Genomic DNA, 23936 nt, shown 5'->3' on the forward strand with positions numbered 1-23936 from the left:
GCGGCATGTGGGATCTTCCCAGACCGGGGCACGAACCCGTGTCCCCTGCACCGGCAGGCGGACTCTCAACCACTGCGCCACCAGGGAAGCCCCATGCGTTTTTCTTTGTGGTCTTTTTCTTGATGATTTGAAGAAACTCTTTTCATATTAACGCAATCATCTGTGTATTAGTTGAAAGGATTTATTTCCAGCCTAATCGTGGGCTTTTGACTTAGTGTATGGTGATTTTGCTAGACAAAAACATGCCATTTTTCTTGGCCGCACCGTGTGGCTTGTGGGATCTTAGTTCCCCAACCAGGGATCTAGCCCGTGCCCCCTGCAGTGGAAGCACAGAATCCTAACCACTGGACGGCCAGGGAACTCCCGCCATTTTTTTTTTAAGTTGCATTCAGTGATGTACTGGGACTAGCTCTTACTGGTTGGCGAGAGCCAGTTGTGCAATTGTGTCCATCTTTTCCCGCTTCTGGGTTCAGAGGCTTCAAATTAGGTGCTTGAAATTGGCCAAGATGGGAGTTTTTACACAGAAGAAATTGTCAAATGCTACAAAACAGGGATATATGAGCCATTAGGCAATGGAAGAGACAGATAGACAGACAGGCAGACTGAAGCTAGCTTTCTCTCTGTCTTGCCAGGACCTGAAACTCTGGGCAAAAGCCTATCTCTCCCAGTCCAGGAGGGCCAGTTCCTACGCCTGGACTGTGTTGCCGACAGCAACCCTCCTGCCACGATGAGCTGGATCCGGGGGAGCCTGACCCTGAGCCCCTCAAATTCCTCGAACCCTGGGGTCCTGGAGCTGCCCCGGGTGGAACTGGGGGACCATGGGAAATATGTCTGCCGAGCTCAGCATCCGTTGGGCTCCAAGGAAGCATCTCTGAGCCTCGTTGTGAAAAGTGAGTTGGAACACACCTGAGGGAAGGACGCCTGGGTTCTAGGGAGGGGAGAGTCTCCTCTGATCCCTCCCATCTCTCCCGACAGACCCCCCGCAGCTGCTGGGACCCTCCTGCTCCCAGGAGGATGAGGGTCTGCACTGCGACTGCTCCTCCCGAGCCCAGCCGGCCCCCTCCCTGCGCTGGCGGCTGGGGGAGGGGCTGCTGGAGGGGAATTTCAGCAACGCCTCCTTCAAGGTCACCTCCAGCTCGGCTGGGCCCTGGGCCAACAGCTCCCTGAGCCTCCGCGACGGGCTCAGCTTTGGCCTCCGACTCGGCTGCGAGGCCCTGAACGGCCACGGGAAACAGAGCGCCACTGTTCTGCTGCTGCCAGGTCTGGGAGCTATAAAGGGCCATGTCTGAGGAAAGGGGACACACGAGTCTGCGTTGGCCTCCGACTCGGCTGCGAGGCCCTGAACGGCCACGGGAAACAGAGCGCCACTGTTCTGCTGCTGCCAGGTCTGGGAGCTATAAAGGGCCATGTCTGAGGAAAGGGGACACACGAGTCTGCGTCCTAGAAGATACTGAGAGGGAGAGAAATGGGCCTGGTTCAGGGCAAAAGGAGAACTAGAGTTCAGGGTCCTCTGTCGGTTGGCTGGGGTGGGGGCTGGGGACACAGGAGGCTACAATTATATAGAAGGATGGGGGACAAAGGACACAGTCCTGGATAGAAGTGGACACACTCGTGGGTCATGGATTTGAGAAGGCTGGTCACTTAGGTGCCTGCTTAGGGAGACTGGAGGTCACCCCAAGTCTCTTATTTGCAGGGAGGCCAGCACCCAGGATCGGTGTGGTTTGGGGGGCCGTCGGGGGATCTGGCGTCACAGCCCTGCTAGCTCTCTGCCTCTGCCTCATCTTCTTTGTGTGAGTGGTGGCCCCAGTTTGGGACAAGACTTCCCGAGGTGGTGGTATGGGGGGCAAGGGGCGAAGGAGAGGGAGACTCAAAGAATTTTTCAAAACTCAAAGCTCAGAGCTGAGGGCCCTGGTAGAGTGATGAAGCCAGGAAGGAGGGCCATTAGTTGAAGCGGCATCAGGAATGTAGCCTCCTGGCATCTTGGCCAAGTGTGGACTCTGGTGCCAGCCGTCCTGGAGGAGGGAACAGGTGTTCTGGTCATGGTCTCTGCAGCTAGACGCCAGCCTGCATTCAGTCAGTCCTTCTCAGCTGCATGCAGTGAGTCCACCAAGCCAAGAAAGGCCCTGGTCTCTCTTTTCAGAGTGAAGATCTACAGGAAGAAATCAGCGGAGAAGGCATCAAGCAGAGATGGCGTCCGTCCCGCGTTGACTTCCATCTCTCTGGTGAGTGATATGGGCAACTTTCCATCCAGTGTCTCCACTGGACACCTCTCCCCCAACAGGGGCCATAGCAGCTTACTCAGCACCTCAAAAAATGAGTTCATCCTCCCCACCTCCAAATTCGTTCTTCATCCTGAATTTCCTGTTGCACTCAAATCACCCTCTCCTCTTTCCCCTCCATCACTTCCCAGAGGTAAGAATTGCCCAAGTCCTGTCCATCTGCCTTTTAGCAAAGCTCATCTCCATTTGGCCCCTTCCCTGCTGAGCCCTCACATTCTCTCTGCTGGGTCACTGGCTTCATCTCTCCTTCCCGAACAAGCTCTCGGCAAGAAATTCCCCTAACAGCTGTCCTTCGGTCACCCTGTACTTGCTCCCCACTGTCTAGATCCAACAGAAATATGATGCGAGCCATGTATATAACTTAAAACTTAGCCAAGTTAAAAAAGTAGAAAGGAACATGAGATCAATTTTAATATAATATTTTATTTAACCCAATGTAGCCAAAGTGTTATTTCAAACATCATGTCATCAACAGTCAACATAAACATACAAATTATTGAGATTTCTTTTTTCTTTCTTTCTTTTTCTTTCTTTCTTTTTTCTTCCTTCCTTCCTTCCTTCCTTTCTCTTTCTTTCTTTCTTTCTTTTTCTTTCTTTCTTTCTTTTTTCTTTCTTTCTTCCTTCCTTCCTTCCTTCCTTCCTTCCTTTCTTTCTTTCTTTCTTTCTTTTTTTCTTTCTTTCTTTTTCTTTCTTTTTTTCTTTCTTTCTTTCCTTCTCTCTTTCTCCCTTCTTTCCTTCCTCTGTTTTCTTTCTTTCTTTCTTTTTCTTTCTTCCTTCCTTCTTCCCTCCCTCCCTCTCCCCCTTTCTTTCTTTTTTTTTAAAAATTTATTTATTTTTAGCTGCATGAGTCTTTGTTGGGCTTTCTCTAGTTGCAGTGCGCGGGGGCTACTCTTCGTTGTGGTGCATGGGCTTCTCATCGTGATGACTTTTGTTGTGGAGCACGGGCTCTAGGCGCAAAAGCTTCAGTAGTTGTGGCTCACAGGCTCAGTAGTTGTGGCTCTTGGGCTCTAGTGTGCAGACTCAGTAGTTGTGGCTCACGGGTTTAGTTGCTCCATGACATGTGGGATCCTCCAGGGACCAGAACTCAAACCCATGTCCCCTACATTGGCAGGTAGACTCTTAACCACTGCGCCACCAGGGAAGCCCCTCTTTCTTTCTCTCTTTCTTTCCTTCTTTCTTCCTTCCTTCCTTCCTTCCTTTGTTCCTTCGTTCCTTCCTTCGTTTCTTTCTTTCCTTCCTTCTTTCTTTCTTTTTCTTTCTTTCTTTCTTTCTTTCTTTCTTTCTTTCTTTCTTTTTCTTCCTTCCTTCCTTTCTTTCTTTCTTTCTTTCTCTTTCTTTCTTTCTTGACTTTGAACTCCAGTATGCATTTTGTACTCACAGCACATTTTTGTTCTGACTCACCACATTTCATGGGCTCAAGAGAGCCACATGTGGCTGGGGGCTCCTGTGCTGGACAGCGCAGGCCTAGGAAATCAAGACCGAATTCTTCAGTCTGGTGTTCTGTGATCTGTCCCCTGCCAAGTTCTCCAGCCGGCATCCTGTCCCTCCCCACAAAATGAGCTTATTATATTCTATGATATTATGATTTATAATAAGAAATATATATTTGGTCTTTATCCCCTATTCCTGGCACAGAGCTCCTAGAACCCTTGAACTTTCCTGTGATGGGAGTGATAAAAGTATCTCTTGTTATATTCATGGGGTGACTTTTGGGAAGCACCTAAGGATGGGGGCTGGTTGCTGGGAGAACCAACCATGCAATTGGGGTATTGGAACTTTCAGTCCCACGCCCTGACCTCCAGGGATGGGAAAGGGGCTGGAGGATGAGTTCAGTCCCCAAGGGCCAATGATTCAGTCAATCATGACTATGGAATGAAGCCTCCATAAAACCCCTCAAAGTATGGGGCTCAGAGAGCTTCCAGGTTGGTGAACAAGTGGAGATTTGAAGAGGATGAAGCAATCAGAGAGGGCATGGAAACTCTGCACCCTTTCCCTATACCTTGCCCTGCACATCTCTTCCATCTGGCTGTTCCTGAGTTATATACTTTAATTTAAAAAAAACAGCTAATTTAATAAGTGAAATATTTCTCTGAGTTCTGTGAGCTGCTCTAGCAAATTAATGGAATCTGAGGAGAGGGGTTGTGGGAATCTCTGATCGACAGCTGTCTGGTCAGAAGCACAGGTGAGAATCTGGGACCTGTGATTGGCATATGAGGTTGAGGGTGGGACAGTCTTGTGGGATTGAGCCCTTAACAGTGTCAGAATTGAGCTGAATTGTAGGACACCCAGCTGGTGCTGCAGACATGCTTGTTGGTGTGCAAATCCCCCCGCCCCTGCCCCATATTGTAAGTGGTTCCAGGATCCTTACATCTCCAGGCAGGGCTCACTCTTTGTGACTTTGTGCGTCTGCATTCGAGATTTCCTCTGTCCTGATCCCATTTGCACTTGTCAAGCCCTCAGTCATCTTTCTTGCCCCAATTAATTTTTTTATTTTTATTTTTTATTGAACTATAGTTGATTTACAATATTGTGTTAGTTTCTGGTATACAGCAAAGTGATTCATATATATATATTCTTTCTCAGATTATTTTCCATTATAGTTTATTAAAAGATATTATACATAGTTCCCAGTGCTATACAGTAGGACCCTGTTGTTTATCTGTTTTATATGTAATAGTGTGTATCTGCTAATCCCAAACTCCTGATCTATCCCTCCCTGCCTCCCCTGTAACCATAAGTTTGTTTTCTGTCTGTGAGTCTGTTTCTGTTTTGTAAATAAGTTCTTTTGTATCATTCTTTTAGATTCCACATATAAGTGAAATCATATGATATTTGTCTTTGTCTGACTTACTTCACTTAGTATGATAATCTCTAGGTCCATCCATGTTGCTGAAAACGGCATTATTTCATTCTTCTTTTAAAAAATTTATTTTATGGAAGTATAGCTGATTTACAATGTTGTGTTAATTTCTGCTGTACAGCAAAGTGATTCAGTTATATATATATATATATATATATATATATACATTCTTTTTCATATTCCTTTCCATTATGGTTTATCACTGGATATTGCTTTTTTTAATTAATGAACTTATTTATTTATTTTTGGCTGCGTTGGGTCTTCATTGCTGCATGTGGGCTTTCTCTAGTTGTGGCAAGCAGGGGCTACTCTTTGTTGCAGTGCACGGGCTTCTCGTTGCAGTAGCTTCTCTTGTTGCAAAGCATAGGCTCTAGGCGCACAGGCTTCAGTAGTTGTGGCATGTGGGCTCAGTAGTTGTGGCGCACGGGCTTAGCTGCTCCGCGGCATATGGGATCTTCCCGGACCAGGGCTCAAATCCATGTCCCCTGCATTGGCAGACGGATTCTCAAGCACTGTGCCACCAGGGAAGCCCTATCACTGGATACTGCGTATAGTTCCCTGTGCTATACAGTAGGACCTTGTTGTTTATCCATTCTATATATAATAGTTTGCATCTGCTAATGCCAAACTCCCAATCCATCCCTCCCCCACCCCGCCCTCCTTGGCAACCACAAGTCTGTTCTCTATGTCTGTGAGTCTGTTTCTGTTTTATTTCATTCTTTTTTAATGTCATGCCAATTTATGTCATTTAAATATTCCCCTGCCCTATACCAGACCGACTGTCATCATGCATCCCTGTAATAATCACAGGCCTGTCCCCACCACACTGTGAGCCCCTGGAGGGTAGTGCAGGTCTCCTGCAGACCTCTGTGACTCTCACCCACAGCACCCTGCTTCTGTCCATCAAATCACAACTTGCAATTTGATAAGCTTTGAGTGTGCAACAATTTCATACAGTCCCCTTGTCCTTATAGACTGTCCAAGGTCAGGGATCTTGTCTGTGGAAGAGTCAGTCCACCTTGCTCACTCAGTCTGTTTTCCTAACTGTAAAATGAGGATAACATTTATATCATCCATGGAGGGAAGTTGTACGCGTTCAGTGGGGTGAGAAACAGGAACAGACCACTATGATTAAAGGAATGAATGAATGAGTGAGTGAGTGAATGAGTGATTCCTCAGGAAATGGGTGTGAAATGGATAAGGGAATAATTGCCCCCCTCAAGCCCCAGGTTCCCTTCTCCAGACCTCAACAGCCAGCTCTGAAGCTCTTCTCTCGTCCCACTCAGGGTCACCTCAATGAATCCTGTTCAGACAGCCCCTCAGACTACCAGACCGCAGCTCCGGCCACCTCCACCTCAGCGAAGGAGCAGGAGCTCCATTACGCCACCCTCAATTTCCACAGGCTGAGGACCCACAACTTTCAGGACCAGGACACCACTGAGTACTCAGAGATCAAGATCCAGAAGTGATGCCCCCGCCCCCAACCCCAGAACCAGGCTGGAGCCCAGAAAATGCATCTCTGAAGAAAATGTGTGCCAGGCACCGATTCTTGAAGACTTGACTGCCCTCTGAGCCAGAGCTTATAAATGAGAAGGTGAAGCTCCTTGGAGTGGCTAAAGGTCACAGAGAGTCCTAGGTTCAAATCCAGGCCCTGGTAACCCTAAGGGTGTTATATCAGGCAAGTCACTTTACCTCTCTGTGCTTCAGTTTCCTTCTCTGTAAAATGGGGATAATATCCATTAGGTACATTGTTAAGTGGGAAAAATGCACTTTGGGAGTTGTTAACTACATTGTTATGCGTTAAGTTAACCTCAGGATGGAGGGAGATGTCAGCTTTTGGCTCTACCACATATTTCTATTTTGCCTGACTGTTTTTAAGAACATGAATTATTTTTTGTTTGTTTGTTTTTCCGGGAGGGAGGAGATAAAACATGTATTATTTTTTTTAAGTAAATCTAAATTTACCTCTCTGGATGGAGACGATATTTCCCAATACATGTATCTAACAAAGGACACCCAGAATATATAATGAATATATATTTTTAATAATAAATAATTTAAAAATAAATGTGAGGGCTTCCCTGGTGGCACAGTGGTTAAGAATTCACCTGCCAATGCAGGAGACACGGGTTCAAGCCCTGGTCTGGGAAGATCCCACATGCCGCGGAGCAACTAAGCCCGTGCGCCACAACTACTGAGCCTGTGCTCTAGAGCCCTCGAGCCACAACTACTGAACCCACATGCTACAACTACTGAAGCCCGCATGCCTAGAGCCCGTGCTCCGCAACAAGGGAAGCCACCACAATGAGAAGCCCGCGCACCGCAACGAAGAGTAGCCCGCGCTCACCCTGACTAGAGAAAGCCCGCATGCAGCAACGAAGACACAACGCAGCCAAAAATAAATAAATTAAAATAATAATAATAATAAATATATATATATATAAATTTTAAAATAAATAAATTTGAAAAAAATTAAAGGGCTATGTAAAGAGCTTCTACAAATCCATTAGAAAAAGGCAGACAACCGAATAGAAAGACAAAATAGTCAAATGGCCAATAAGCATACAGAAAAGTATTCAACTTCTGTAGCTGTCAAGGAAATAAAAAATTAAAATCACAATGGTGCCAACTGCATAGTTACACTGGCTAAGATAATAAAAATAATGTCAAGGAAATCAAGTGTTGAGGATTTTTACGCTAAGTGAAATAAACCAGTTACAGAATGACAAATGCTGCATGATTCCAGCTATAGGAAGTATTTAAGGAAATCAAACTCTGAAACAGGAGGTAGAGGGGCCCTGGGGGAGACTCAGAGAAGGGGAGTTAGGAAATTGCTCTTCAATAGGGGTAGAGTTTCATTTTTGCAAGATGAAAACATTCTAGAGATTTGATGGCCAACAATGTGCATATAATTAACATTACTGTACCGTGCACTTAAAAATGGTTAAGATCGGGACTTCCCTGGTGGCGCAGTGGTTAAGAATCCGCCTGCCAATGCAGGGGACACGGGTTCGAGCCCTGGTCCGGGAAGATCCCACATGCTGCAGAGCAACTAACCCCGTGTGCCACAACTACTGAGCCTGCGCTCTAGAGTTGGCAAGCCACAACTACTGAAGCCTGCGTGCCTAGAGCCCGTGCTCCACAACAAGAGAAGCCACCGCAATGAGAAGCCAGCGCTCCGCAACAAAGAGTAGCCCCTGCTCGCCGCAACTAGAGAAAGCCTGCATGCTTCAACGAAGACCCAACGCAGCCAAAAATAATTAATTAAAAAAAAAATGGTTAAGATGGTAAATTTCATGTTATTTTTTTTTTACCACGATTTTTTTAAAAGTACTATATAGTGGTTACAAGGGGCTGGGGACTGGGGGTGTCGGTGGACAGTTAATGTTTAGTGGGTACAGAATTTCAGTTTCGGATGATGAAGAAGTTCTAGAGATGGACAGTGGTGATGGTTGCACAATGTAAATATGCTTAATGCCATTGAACTGTACACTTGAAACATGGTTAAACCAGTATGTCATGGGTATTTCATCACAATAAAAAATGTTTCCTTAAAGAACATCAAGTGTTGGTGAAGTTGTGGAGCAACTGGAACTCTCCTACGCTGCTGGTAGGAGTGAGAATTGGTACAACCACGTGGGAAAGCATCTGTCACTCTCTACTAACACTGAGCACATGAGACAGCCATTCAACTCCCGGGTGTGCACCCAACAGAAGCGCATACACATGTTCACCAAATGTATACAAGAGTGTTCATAGCAGCGCTTGTTGTAATGGCTGAAAACAGGAACCTGCCCACATTCCCATCAACAGTAAGACAGGTGACAACAAGGTTCTACTGTGTAGCACAGGAAGCTATACTCAGTAGCTTGTAACAAGCCATAGTGGAAAAGAATATGAAAAAGTACATATATATATATACATATATATAACGTGGCTGAATCACTGTGCTGTACACCAGAAACTAACACAACATTGTAAATCAACTATGGTTCAGTTTAAAAAACAAAAAACAGTAAGACAGGTAAATAGAGAGTAAATTATTTACGTAACGGAAAAAGTAACAACTGCACACAACATGTATGAATCTTCCAAACGATGTTGAGTGAAAGAACCCAGACACAAAGCATACATACTATGTGATATCCTTGATATGAGGTTCAGGCAAAACTAATCTTAAAAAAAAGGATAAAAGGGCTTCCCTGGTGGCGCAGTGGTTGAGAGTCCGCCTGCCGGTGCAGGGGACACGGGTTCGTGCCCCGGTCCGGGAAGATCTCACAAGCCGCGGAGCGGATGGGCCCGTGAGCCATGGCCGCTGAGCCTGCGCGTCCGGAGCCTGTGCTCCGCTACGGGAGAGGCTGCAACAGTGAGAGGCCCGTGTACTGCCAAAAAAAAAAAGGAAAAAAAGTTAAAAAGCAGATTTCACAGCTTTCACTGCTGAGGGCCCAGATTCAGCCCCTGGTTGGGGGACTAAGATCCCACAAGCCATGTGGCGCAGCTGAAAAAAAATCCAAAGCCCTAATCTTAGGTATTAGAAGTCCACATACTGGTTACCCTCAGTGGGTACTGGCTGTAGGAGGGCAGTAGGGGTATATCCTGGGGTTTCCAGTAAGGATCTCTTTCTTTTTTTTTTTTTTTTTTTTTAAAAATTTTATTTACTGATTTAAATTCTGCTAAAATATAAAAAACAGAACGGTTTCCTGAATTACAGCTTTTGGCAGTAAGTAAAGGTCAACGCAAAGAACAATAAGCCTCAACTTCCTCTAGCAGCCTTTATTTTGCCCTAAAAAGAGAGCCCATTTTCCTACAAAGACAGTCATTTAGATGAGACACACATCAAGTTTTTTCCTAAAGTGCCAAAACTCATATAATTCCTGTAACTGCAGATGAGAATTATAACTTAAATACTCCAGGTGATCGCAAATCCTGAAGAATTCCTGGTTTCTATGACAGGGAAGAATTTGACTAGTACATAGTTGAACTAAAATCCAGGCAAAAATGCTCTACAACTTCATCTACTGGTTTGTAATTCATTAACATATTGTAAGACTGTTATTCAAATCTAGTTATGTGGTAATAAGACCTGAGAGTATTTTGTAAAAGTTGGTTTTAAAAATCCCCAGATAAACTTAATTTGCTAATTTTCTACTCTATTATCTATATTTTTCTTTGTTTTATTTGTCTCCTTTTCTTTCCACAAATTCCCAAGGACAATTCCTAAAAAAATTATTAGTCCTATTGTTCGGTTGGAGGTGAATTTATCCCAACAATCCTCAGGTCTGTGGATGTCCAGAGTGTAAATCTGGTGAGCCAGATGGGCCCCTACAGCAGCCAGAGCAGTGTAGTAGGGCACAGTTTGACCAATGTTCACTCCCACCAGGCTCAGTGCCCCCAGCATCGCCACAGTGAAGCCACTGAGCCACTGCTTGGTATCTTCACGGAACAGCAGTGCCGTGGACTTAAGCCCGATCAGAGCATCATCTCTCTTGTCCTGATGAGCATAGATAGTATCGTATATTAGAGTCCACATAATTCCAGAAAAATAGAGAGGAAGGCAAACAGATGGATCACAGGAGCCCTTGACAGCAGACCATCCAAGTAATGCTCCCCAATTAAAAGTCAACCCCAAGGCTAATTGAGGCCAGTATGTAATTCTCTTCATTAGCGGGTAGGTGATGACAAGAAGTAGGGATGCTGCTCCAAGAGCTATACTGTAGTAATTCAGACACAGAAGAACACCCAGTGCCAAGGTCAGCTGTCCCCCAAGAAAAACAAAGGATTGAAAAGTTGAAATGTCTCCAGCAGGTATTGGGCGACTTGCTGTTCTTGTAACCTTTTTATCGTAGTCCTGGTCCCACATGTCATTAATAGTACAGCCTGCTCCACGCATCAGAACAGCTCCGGTGCCAAAGAGGGATAACATGTACCAATCTGGAAAACAACCTGGTTCAGCTGCCAGACCAATGCTCCAAGTACATGGCAGATACAGTAGCCAGGTTCCTAAGCAAAATAAAAAGACAAAAAAAGTACAGATTAAGTTAGCTGTTTTCATTTGTTTGAAATGCTGTATCCAAAAGAAGTAAGGAACACAAAGTCAAAAACACATGACAAAACTGGGAAAATAAGCTTGCAACTCATATAACAGAGGACTATTCTCCCTAATATATAGGGTTCCCAGAAACTGAAGACAGATCAAAAGCCTGATCGAAAAATGGACAAAAAACATAATAGAAAATACAAATGGCTCTTATACCAATGAAAAGATACTCAACTTTGATAAATACACATGAAAATTACATTGAGATAACATTTTCCACCTAGCAGACTGGCACAACCCAAAGGCTGACAACATACTCTGGGGAGCTGGACAGTCATACATGTCTGATGAGGTTGCAAATGTTCCAGTTCCTATGGAGGGCAAGCTGAAGAGTTTTCCTATACGTCTGTGTGTGTGTGTGTGTGTGTGTGTGTAAGCACATGCATACACATATAAAACAAATACATACATTTGAATGTATGTTCATAAACTATGTCAGGAAGGAAACATTAGAAACTGATACTGAGAGTTGCCTTTGGGGAAGAAAACTGGTTGGTTGGGAAAAAGGGGTGGAAGACGTAGTCGCACGAGCCCCGTACCCGACGCGCCCAGCATGGCGCTCCGGAGAGCGCGGACCCGCGGGGGCCTCTTTCTTGATCTAGGTATTCATTGCTCAGATATGTTCACTCTATGAAAGGTTGTTGTTGTTTTTTAAATACTGGGTCCTACTCCTATCCTTTTTTTTTTTTACAAATTTATTTTTATTTATTTTTGGCTGCGTTGGGTCTTTGTTGCTGCGCACGGGCTTCCTCTAGTTGCGGCGAGCGGGGGCTACTCTTTGTTGCAGTGCGTGGGCTTCTTATTGCAGTGGTTTCTCTTGTTGCGGAGCATGGGCTCTAGGGCACCAGGGTTTCAGTAGTTGCAGCACACAAGCTCAGTAGTTGTGGCTCTCGGGCTCTAGAGCACAGGCTCAGGAGTTGTGGCGCACGGGATTTGTTGCTCTGTGGCGTGTGAGATCTTCCCGGACCAGGGCTCGAACCCATGTCCCCTGCATTGGCAGGCGGAGTCTCAACCACTGCACCATCAGGGAAGTCCCTATGAAACATTTTTGAGTCAAACAATTATGATGTGTGCTCTTTTCTATATGAATATTACTCTTGAATAAAATTTACATTAAGCTTTAAAAAGATGATCCTTGTAAGTTTCTAACTCTGATTTCCACCAAACGATAAGCTTCCCCAGGGCAGGGACAGTGCTATGTCCAGCCTTGTGTTTTCAGAGCCTAGCCTTGGACACAACACATAAACTGGACTCAGTAAACCTTTGAAATGATTTGCACTCAAGTGCAAGGGGAAGACACAGCCGGGCTCTGCTGAGGCTTCCCATGTTGTTTCCAGCCCAAGCCTCTCTCCTGAGTTCTGAATCCCAGTGTCCTCCTCCACATCTCTCCCTGATTGACCACAGGTGCTTTGCTTTCAGTGTATCCCAAGCCGGACTCTGCATCACCCCTCAAGCCTGGTTCTCCCCTGGGTCCTCCGTCCAGGACTCGAGAATGTCCATCCAGTAGCATGGTGCCTGACTCCCAGTATCAGCCAAGGAGAGCATTGCACCCTTGTGCCTGGATTAGCTCCATCTCCCCACCAGGACACAACTTCTGGCCCAGCACTTCTTGGATCTTGTGAAACAGGCCTCCTCCCCTTCTCCAGTCTCTCTGGTTTCCATTTAGGTTCCTCTCTGTCTGTTCCTCCAAGAGGCCACTGTCCTAACCACTTCCTAAATTGGTGAGTCTGCATCTTCTCTCCCCAGGGGTGGTAAGCTTCCCCTGGCCACTGTATAAAGTGCCTCAAGACCCAGCTACCAGGTCCAGTAGTTCAAGGCCCAGCTTTCAGCATGAAGCTTTCTTCAACCCTGTCCTATCATCTGGGGAAGAGTCTTTTTTTTTAATATTTATTTATTTATTTATTTGCATTGGGTCCTAGTTGCAGCAGGCAGGCTCACTGGCTCCTTAGTTGCAGCTTTTCAGTTCCTTAGTTGTGGCATGAGAACTCTTACTTGCGGCATGCATGTGGGATTTAGTTCCCGGACCAGGGATCAAACCCAGGCCCTCTGCACTGGGACCGCAGAGTCTTAACCACTGTGCCACCAGGGAAGTCCCCTGGGGAAGATTCTGGAGCTCCCTCCTCTGGAACCCCACGGACCTCATTCATCTCTCCACTGTAGTTTTAATCACAGGGCCTAGGGGCTGTCTAACCTGTCTTAGTGAAGGCAGGGGAGGGCAGCTATTAAAACTGTAAGCCCCTAACCCTCCTACATTGTTGGTAGGGATGTAAATTGGTGCAGCCATTATGGAGAGCAGTATGTAGGTTCCCTAAAAAACTAAAAATAGAGTTACCATACGATCCTGCAATCCCACTCCTGGGCATATATCCAAAGAAAACTCTAATTCAAAAAGATACATGCACCCCGATGTTCACAGCAGCACTATTTACAGTAGCTAAGACATGGAAACAACCTAAATGTCCATCGAGAGTTGAATGAATCAAGATGTGATATTCATATACAATGGAATATTACTCAGCCATAATAAAGAATGAAATAATGCCATTTGTAACAGCATGGATGGACTGAGAGATTATCATACTAAGTGAAGAAAGTCAGACAGAGAAAGACAAATACCATATGATATCACTTACATGCGGGATCTAAAATATGACACAAATGAACTTACCTATGAAACAGAAACAGACTCAGTTATAGAGAACAGACTTGTGGTTGCTGAGGAGGGGAGGGGTGGAAGAGGGGAGGGGATGGATTGGGAGCTTGGGATTAGCAGATGCAAACTATTATATATAGAATGGATAAATACCAAGGTCCTACTGTACAGCACAGGGAATTATATTAAATATCTTGTAATAAACCATAATGGAAAAGAAAAAAATTGTAAGCCCTTTCCTAATAACCACAAAATGGAAAAAATCCAAATATCTATCAATGGATGAATGAATAAACAAAATGTGATCCATCCATACAATGGCATATCATTCAGCCATAAAAGCACGGATACACGCTACGACATGGATGAACTTCAGTAATATGCTAAATGAAAGATGCAAGACACAAATGGTCACATATTGTAAAATTCCATTTATATGAAATATCCAAAATAGGTAGATCCATAGAGACTGAAAGCAGATTAGGGGCTGCCGGGGGCTTTGGGGAGGAGGAACTGGAGAGTAACTGTTTCATGGGTATGAAGTTTCTTTTGGGGGTGATGGAAAATGTTTTGGAACTAGATAGAGGCGTTGGTTACAAAACATGGTGCATATACTAAATGTCACTAAATTGTTCACTTTAAAATGTTTTTGTTTGTTTGTTTTTGCGATATGCGGTCTCTTACTTTTGTGGCATCGCCCGTTGCGGAGCACAGGCTCCGGACGCGCAGGCTCAGCGGCCATGGCTCACGGGCCCAGCCGCTCCGCGGCATGTGGGATCTTCCCGGACCGGGGCACGAACCCGCGTCCCCTGCATCGGCAGGCAGACTCTCAACCACTGCACCACCAGGGAAGCCCTAAAATGGTTAATTTTATGTCATGAGAATTTCTCCTTTATTAAAATAATAATGATAATACTAATAATAGTAATTTAAAATCCTTCCACCAGGATTCAAGCACCTGCTTCACCACTTAACAGCTACTACCACTTGCTCATGTGTCAAATGGGGATGACAACCTTCCTTAACTCATTTTGTTGTTTTGAGAATTCAGTGAATTCACACCCACAGGCATGGTGCAGTGCCCTGTGCTTGGTGAGCCCGCAGTGACTGTCACCTGCAGGTGGCTGGTCAGAGTGCACCCAGACAAACACTGCCCAGGTAATCATTAAACTTACTAAAGTTTGAAGGTTTGAAGCTGTAAATGTGTGGCACCCTGATCAAGTAGGTGTTTCTGCGGTCATGGCTAAAGGATGTTGACATACCAGTTAGCAAAGGAGAAGTGTGAGGCTTATTTCAAGTCTTCGTGGTCAGGGTTCTGTTTCAATTCCCCCCCTTTCTTCACCCGTTCCCACTGAGTCAACAACTCCCTGATCTGTCCCCTCTTCTCTAGCCCAGCCTGGCCTCTCTCCCCTGATCATTAAAACACCCTCCTCGGGCTTCCCTGGTGGCGCAGTGGTTGAGAGTCCACCTGCCGATGCAGGGGACACGGATTCGTGCCCCGGTCCGGGAAGATCCCACATGTCGCGGAGCGGCTGGGCCCGTGAGCCATGGCCGCTGAGCCTGTGGGTCCGGAGACTGTGCTCCGTAAACACCCTCCTCCTTAAAAATCTGGGCTCCGGTGTCATCCCATCCAGCCCATCACCACCAGCAGCAGCAGAGGGAGCGAATATGCAGCTCCAACTCTGTCCCTCCCCTCCTAAATGTCCTTCCATGCCTGCCCCTTTCCCTCAAGATGAAATATCAACTTCAGTGAGAGTTATTCAAGAATTTTCACACTCACACCTTCATCTACCCTTGGCACTCCCTGGTGGTCTAGTGGTTAGGATTTGGCGCTCTAATCTACCCTAAACACACCCCCTTTTAGCCACCATTTCACACATCTTAGCCACATCCCTGTTACTTCATGAAGATCTCATACCCCTTCCTGTCTCTCCAACCTTCATTCATATGGTCCCCTCCCACTATAATATTGTCCCCTTTCTCCATCTTTGCGATACATGCTTATCCTTTGAGATCTGGCCCAAATATCACTTCCTCAAACAAGCTATCAATACATTCCCTGCTTTACCCGGCCCCCACCCCTGCACTTTCCCGTGGGTGGATTAGAGTACGGTTTATCAACCTCAGCACTATTGATATCTGGGCATTTGGGGGCTGAATGACTCTTTGTTGTGCGGGTGTGTCTTGTGCATTGTAGGATGTCAAGGAGCACCTCTGATCTCTATCCATGAGATGTCAGTAGCTTCCGCTGACCAGTTTTCACAAGCAAAAATGTCTCCAAACATTACCAAATGCCCGTGGGAGAGCAAAAAGTCCCCCACCCCCAGTAGAACCACTGGGTTAGAGCCTCCCTCCTCTGTACTCACACAGATAGTTCAGTGGAACGACAAACTTTCTCCAGTTCTTCTTTGCAAAGTCACCACAAACACCATTTCTTCACTCCTGGAAAAGTTTCAAAACAATTAAGTGCGTTTCAGTTCCTTTGCATCGCATTCATGAGGGGAGCCGTGGGAAATTCCTACATTTGTTCCTCATTTCTTTGTTCCCCAGACTTCTTTCTGCTGTTGTTCCCAACCTGCATTCTACCATACACCAAGAATAACAAAAGGAGGAAGGTACAGTTTCTGCCTTAGAGGAGTTCAAGTTCATGGGGTTCCTTCATTGGGGAAGGAACAGAAATACGTAACCTATTAAAACACAGTGTGATGTGGTTCCTATCAAGATGGACATAGGGTATTAAGAGAAAAGTAAGAGTTGGCCAGGCAGAGAAAATGAAAAGCAGCCCAGGTAGTAATAACATCAGGTACAAAACAAGGAGGTGGGAGAGGTTCTGGCAGCTGTTTGGGCAAGAATGATCAGTGTGCCGTAGTGAGACTTGGGGTAACGGAGAAAAGGTGAGGTCACATCCCTAGAAACTTTGACTGGTCTCTGCTCTCCAAAGACTTTGTAGCCATGTTGAGGAGGCTGGACTTCCTCCTTCAGTCTGTCACACAAAAAACAAATCTGGATTAAGATAAAAAGAGAGTTTGTTCAAAAGGATTATTGCAATAAGGGAAAAGGAAGCTTCTCTTTGTTAAAAAACAAGTTTTAATAAAGTTTAAAATATGGAAATCATACAAAGCATCTCTTCCAATCACAGTGGAATAAAACTAGAAATCGATAACAGAAAGGAAACTGGAAAATTCACAAATATGTGGACATTAAACAGCACGCTCTTCAACAATCAAGAGTCTAAGAAGAAATCACCAGGGAAATTAGAAAATACCTTGGGACAAATGAAAACCAAAACACATACCAAAATTTACGGGATGCTGTCAAAGCAGTGCTAAAAGAAAAATTTATAGCTGTAGACGCTTACATTAAAAAAGAAGAAAGATCTCAAACAAGCCACATAATTTTACAGATTAAGAAGCTAGAAAAACAAAACAAAACTAAACCAAAAGCTCGCAGAAGGAAATAAATAATAAAGATTAGAATGGAGATAAATGAAAGAGAATAGAAAAGCAATAGAAAAAAATCAACAAAACAAAGTTGATTCTTTGAAAAAATCAACAAGACTGACCAACTTTTTTTAATATAAATTTATTTATTTAATTTTTGGCTGTGTTGGGTCTTTGTTGCTGCGTGGGGGCTTTAGTCGCAGTGAGTGGCGGCTACTCTTCGTTGCAGCGTGTGGGCTTCTCATTGTGGTGGCTTCTCTAGCTGCAGAGCACGGGCTCTAGACATGAGGGCTTCGGTAGTTGTGGCACGTGGGCTCAGTAGTTGTGGCTCGCAGGCTCTGGAGCGCAGGTTCCATGGTTGTGGCGCACGGGCTTAGTTGCTCTGCAGCATGTGGAATCTTCCCCGACCAAGGCTCAAACCCATGTCCCCTGCATTGGCAGCCAGATTCTTAACCACTGTACCACCAGGGAAGTGCAAGACAGACCAACTTTTAACTAGATCAACCAAGAATGAAAAAGAAAAGACTCAAATTACAAAAATCAGAAATGAAAGTGAGAATATTACTACTGATTCTAAAAAAAAAAAAAAAAAAAAAAAAAATTTTGTGAGAGTACTATTAACAATTGTATAGCAACAAATTGGGTAACCCAGATGAATGGATAAACTCCTAGAAACACACAATCTACTAAGACTAAATCATGAAGAAATAGAAAATCTGAATAGACTTATAACTAGTAATAAGATTGAATCAGTAATTTAAAACCTCGCAACAAAGAAAAGCTCAGGACCAGATGGCTTCATAAATGAATTCTACCAAACATTTAAAGAAGAATTAACATCAATCTTTATTAAACTCTTCCAGAAAATCAAAGAGGAGGGAACACTTCCTAACTCATTCTTTGAGGCCAACATTACCCTGATACCAAAGCCAGACAAAGAGACTACAAGAAAATGAAACTACAGACCAGTATTCCTTAGATATGACAGTGAAACAGAGACAACAAAAGAAAAGTGAAAAAATTGGACTTCACCAAAATTAAAAACATTTGTGTATCTAGTAACATTATCAACATAGTGAAAAGGCAACACACAGAATGGGAGAAAATATTTGCAAGTCATATCTCTGAAAAAGGATTAACATCTACAAGATATAAAGAGCTCCTACAATGCAACAAATACAAATGATCCAATTTTTAAAATGTCAAAGACTTGAATAGACATTTCTCCAAAGAAGCTATAAAAGTAATAATGAGATATTACTTCATACCTATTAGGATGGCTATTATCAAAGGAAGAAAAAATAGGGAGGTTTGATGAAGTTTCAGAGAAATTGGAATCCTTGTGCATTGCTGGTAAGAATGTAAAATGTTGAAGCCACTGTGGAAAACAGTCTAAAGGATCCTCAAAAAATTACACATAGAATGACCATATGATCCAGTCATTCCACTTCTGGGTATATACCCCCAAAAATGAAAGCAAGGACTCAAACAGGTATTTGTAAACCAATGTTCATAGTAGCAGCATCACAATAACCAAAAGGTGGAACAACCAAAGTGTCTATTGGCAGATGAATGGATAAACAAAATGTGGCATATACGCACACACACACACACACACACACACACACACACACACCCCAGAATATTATTCAGCCTTAGAAAGGAAAGAAATCCTGTTGCATGCTACAACATGGATGAACCTTGAAAACATTATGCTAAGTGAAATAAGCCAAACACGAAAGGATAAATATTATGTGGTCCCACTTATATGAGGTACTTAGACTAGTCAGATTCCTAGAGAAATGCAGTAGAATGGTGATTACAAGGGGTTGAGAGGAGAGAGGAATGGGAGGTATTGTTTAACAGTTACAGAGTTTAAATTTGGGATGATGGAAAGTTTTCTGGAGATGGACAGACGTGATGGTTGCACAGCAATGTGAATGTACTTAGTGACACTCAATTATACATTTGGAAATGATTAAAATGGTAAATTTTATGTAATGTGTATTTTATCACAATTTTTTTAAGGTAAGAAATGGATTTATTTAGAGAGAAACACACTCCACAGACATAGTGTGGGCCATCTCAGAAGGTGAGAAAAGGCCTATCACAGTTTTTTTTTGTTTTTTTTTGTTTTTTTTTTTCTTGCGTTATGCGGGCCTCTCACTGTTGTGGCCTCTCCCATTTGCGGAGCACAGGCTCCGGACGCGCAGGCTCAGCGGCCATGGCTCACGGGCCCAGCCGCTCCGCGGCACGTGGGATCCTCCCGAAACGGGGCACGAACCCGCGTCTCCTGCACCGGCAGGCGGACTCTCAAGCACTGCGCCACCAGGGAAGCCCCACAGTTTTTAAAAAGAATATTGTGCCGTGTTCCTGGTCAAATTGTCCCCAAATTCATCTGTTAATTCAATGAAATCCCAATCAGAATTCTGGAAGGTGTGTGTGTGTGTATGTGTGTGTGTGTGTGTGTGTGTGTGTGAATGAGAGCCATCAAGGTGAGGGTAGAGTGTTTTTTGTTTTTGAAATTTTTTTTATTGAGGTATAGTTGATTTACAATGTTCTGTTAGTTTCAGGTGTACAGCAAAGTGACTTTTTTTCAGATTTTTTTCCATTATATGTTATTACAAGATATTCAATATAGTTCCCTGTGCTATACAGTAGGTCCTTGTTGTTCATCTATTTTATATATAGTAATGTGTATCTGTTCATCCCAAACTCCTAATTTGCCACCACCACCCCCCCACGGTTTCCATTAACATGGTTAAAAAAGGCTTCTCTGAGAAGAAAATTGACTCCTAAATTTCCATAGCACCACCCACACTACTGATTGGCTCAAGCCCTGAAGATTGATCCCCTTCCCCCACCAGGCCCCCCACACACAAAGAGGTGAGGGGGCATGTGCTTTCAGCTCCTGATTGGCTCTTGCAGCTGTGCATCAACTCCCAAAACTTTATCTGCCTCATTGATTGGCTGTGGACTACTAATCCATGCAGTCGCTGATTGGCTATGAAACAGGCCCATGCAGTAGCTGATTGGCTGCCGGGTAGACGAGTACAACGCATGCGCAGGAGGCACACAGCCGGGATCCAGAGCAGTTTCCATGTGGCACTGAGCTGCAGCCTCCCACTTGCAGAGCACCCAGGGCATCGGGCCTCGCGGGGCCTCACAGGGCCACGCTGGGCCTGTTGGCTTTCCCGTCAGTTATTGAGTGTAGAGCCTGCGTTAGGACTGTCCAAACTGGGCTTCCATGAAAGTAGGGCATCTCTGTCAGTCAGCGTGACCTTGGGCAGCTAGGCAGCTACGACGTCAGTGAGGCCTCCCAAGGTGGCTGTCCGGCCTGAGAGGCCCCCGAGAGCCCCTTAGTCAGAAAGGCCAATTCTGGATCAGATTGGGAGGCTCCCTGAGAGCTAGCTCACCAACTAGCCAGTCAGTTCACTGGGAGCCTGTCTCTGTATTTGTCAGCCTGCCACCAAGTGGGTCACCCAGTCAGCCTGAAGGGGAACTAGGGGGTCACCAATATCAGTAAGACCACCAATCAGTGTGTCGATGGAGGATCAGGCTAGTGCCCTGATGAGTCAACAGTTAGTCCCCTCGTAAATCATTTAATCAGTTAATCAGATCATCCACCCCCTTCACAGCCTGCCCTGTTAATCAGTCAAATTAGGCTCCCTGTAAATCAGCCTCTTAGTAAGTTAATCCCCCTACAAGGCACTCAGTCATTAGTCACACAGTTATCCCGCGCGTTGTAAACCAGCTAATCAGTTTCACTGTTAGTCCTTGGTTTCTCTAGAAAATTCGTTTCCCAGGCAACCTAAGTAGGTCAGTCATCCAAAATTCAGTCCCGCCCTTAGGAAGTCTGGAAAGCCCTTTGCATTACTTACGTTCTGCTGAGGGAGGTGTGCTGAGGATAAAGAGTCTCCTGGAACCCTTGGAATCAGAGACAAAGGTAAAATTGAGAGGAGAAGTGATGGATGAAGGGCAATAGAAGGGCAGGAAAAAAAAGAGGGTAATGAGGATTCATCCCATGTATTTCTAAAGGCTGGCAGAGAGGAGCAAGAAGAAATCAGAATTTTAGAGCTAGGCTGATCATCACACCTCAAACAATCAAGCCCACTCATGTTACAGATGAAGAAATAAAAGGAAAACCAGGGGCTTCCCTGGTGGCGCAGTGGTTGAGAGTCCGCCTGCCGATGCAGGGGACACGGGTTTGTGCCCTGGTCTGGGAAGATCCCATGTGCCGCGGAGCGGCTGGGCCCGTGAGCCATGGCCGCTGGGCCTGCGCGTCCGGAGCCTGTGCTCCGCAACGGGAGAGGCCACAACAGTGAGAGGCCCGCGTACTGAAAAAAAAAAAAAAAAAAAGGAAAACCAGAGAGAGGAAAATAGTTGACCAAGGTTATTCCGTGATTTACTGGCTAAGCCTGGGCCAGGACCCAGACAGGGCTCGTTCCAACACCCAAATGCAGTTTTAAATCAGAGAACGGAAAAGGAAAAAAAAAAATTGGCAGTGCAAAAAGAGAATGGTTGTGGGGTGTGAAGAAAAGAAAATATTTCATTACCTGGAAGCCTGAAGAGCATCTTATTTATGTAAGTAGGAGAAAGGAAATCTGTTTTGACATGTGGGGTTAAGGGTTGGTGCAGAGTCCACTCAAAGGGGTCCTGTAAAGCATGTAGAAATATGGAACAGGAAAGTGGGTGGGGGTTGGGGAGAGGAAATAAAATATTAGGGAAAAAAAAAGAAAAACAGCAGAGATCTGGCTCTAAACCAGAAAAACAGTGGAAACAGAAAGAGAGGACTTCCCTGGTGGTGCAGTGATTAAGAATCCGCCTGCCAATGCAGGGGACACGGGTTCAAGCCCTGGTACGGGAAGATCCCACGTGCCGCGGAGCAACTAAGCCTGTGCGCCACTACTACTGAGCCTGCACTCTGCTGAGCCCGTGTGCCACAACTACTGAAGCCCATGTGCCTGGAGCCCGTTCTCCGCAACAAGAGAAGCCACCAACAATGAGAAGCCCGCGCACCGCAACGAAGAGTAGCCCCCACTCACCGCGACTAGAGAAAGCCCACGCACAGCAACAAAGACCCAACACAGCAAAAAAATTAATTAAAAAAAATTTAAAAAGAGAGAGAGAAAACAATTGAAGTATAAGAAAAAGGGGGGAAAAAAAGAAAAGAGAGGAAGAAAAAGAAAGGAAATCAGAGCTCAGGTTCTAGAACCAGGAAAAAAACAAACAAAAAAAAGGAAAGCAGAGAGCTGGTTCTAAAACCAGAAGAACAGAGGTGGATAAAAGTAGTCCCAATTCAAATGCTGAGAGAGGCCAAGTAGGTAATTTAATAAATAGTAACTAACATTTATTGAGTGTATACTATGTAAGGTTCTGTCCTAGTAATTTGTTTAATCCTAAGAACGACCCCATGAGACTCAGGCCCTTGACAGAGCACAGAGTCCTAACCACTGGACTGCCACTTTTTTGTGTGAAATAGCCTGATTTTTAAATGTTATCCCCCCCCCACAAGGAAAAAGTTGATTTAATAAATTAAGCTTTTAGGAGGCCAAACAAAACCTGTTTATGGGTCAAATCCAGCTTGGGTACCACCAGTTTGCAACCTCTGGTGCAGACCAAGAGAGAGGGAACTGACTTACCCAGAATCACCCAGAATCTTCCAGAAGCGGGAGACAAAGATTAGGCTTTCTGACTCCTGGTCTACTTCCAGGAAGAATCGAGAACCCTTAGGAGCCCTCCCATGGCTTCCCAGGAGAGGGTGGTGACAGTGACCAAAGGAACTGGGTTCTGACGCTGCCCCAAACCAGCCACTTACACCCCAGGGACCTGCGAGCTGCTCAGAGTGATGTTGAAGGGATCCAAACTGACAAACTTCCAACAGCGCCACATCATGGACACTGTGAAACGAGGAGACACTCTCCCCCTACAGTGCAGCCCAACTTCCAGCTAGAGGGTCTTGCCTTCCAAGCCGCCGGCCTCAGCCATCTGCTTGCCTCCCATCCTGGCTGCCCGGTCCCACCTCCGGACTGCCAGCGTGTGCCAAGACAACGGGGCCTACAGCCGGGAGCAGCTGAAGCCTCAAGCCACCCGAGATCTGGGGAAGGAGAAGCGAAGACTCCAAAATGTTTTTGCCACCAGGAAAGAGCCAGAGGAATGGAAAAGAAAGCCCCTGCTGTGCGACAGGAGGGCCCAGCCCCTGAGCTGGACCGGTGTGAAGAATTGGTGAAGGAAATCCAGGAGAGGAAAGAATTCCTGGCTGACATGGAGGCCCTAGGGCAGCACAGACAGTACCGAGGGATAGCCTTACTGAAATCTCCCAGAAACTACAGGAAATGGAAGACCTTGACCACAAGAGGAGTGAGGAACTTAGGAAGGCTCTTGCCACCACTTAATCTGCCTCCGGAGTGGGGCGGGGGAACCCAACCTCCACCACTGGAGCTCACCCCCTTGCCAAGCAGGGTCATCCCCAGGTCAGCCCACCCACCCCGGCCTTCAGCCATGTAAATGGTTGTATAGCACTGCCCCCACCTAGGGTACCCTGGATATAGATAGCACCCTAGAAAATGGACCGTGTCTCAGAAAATGAGCTGAATCTCCTTGAGAC

General features: G+C 45.3%; 2 protein-coding genes and 1 pseudogene across 2 annotated transcripts in view; 2 read left to right on the forward strand and 1 right to left on the reverse strand.

Annotated features, from left to right (window-relative positions):
- The window catches only part of LOC103072232 (sialic acid-binding Ig-like lectin 5), a 9747-nt gene extending 3139 nt beyond the window's left edge, over positions 1–6608 (forward strand). Inside the window, 5 exon segments of the mRNA XM_082931297.1 lie at positions 633–890; positions 976–1260; positions 1694–1790; positions 2141–2222; positions 6426–6608. Of these exon segments, the coding sequence (XP_082787423.1) occupies positions 633–890; positions 976–1260; positions 1694–1790; positions 2141–2222; positions 6426–6608 (905 nt within the window).
- A 3298-nt stretch (positions 6609–9906) lies between these two features.
- Positions 9907–20476, reverse strand: LOC103072505 (4-hydroxybenzoate polyprenyltransferase, mitochondrial-like). The gene is made up of 3 exons (XM_007463457.1): positions 20405–20476; positions 17581–17591; positions 9907–11144 (listed from the first exon to the last, which is right to left on the reverse strand). Exons 1-3 carry the CDS (start codon positions 20474–20476, stop codon positions 10277–10279), a joined length of 951 nt encoding a protein of 316 aa, XP_007463519.1. The 3' UTR covers positions 9907–10276.
- A 2596-nt stretch (positions 20477–23072) lies between these two features.
- On the forward strand, positions 23073–23724 carry LOC103080156 (UPF0193 protein EVG1 pseudogene; annotated as a pseudogene).
- Positions 23725–23936: the final 212 nt, after the last annotated feature.

Source organism: Lipotes vexillifer, unplaced genomic scaffold (genome assembly GCF_000442215.2).
Source record: "Lipotes vexillifer unplaced genomic scaffold, Lipotes_vexillifer_v1.1 scaffold802, whole genome shotgun sequence".
NCBI classification, from domain to species: Eukaryota; Metazoa; Chordata; class Mammalia; order Artiodactyla; family Lipotidae; genus Lipotes; species Lipotes vexillifer.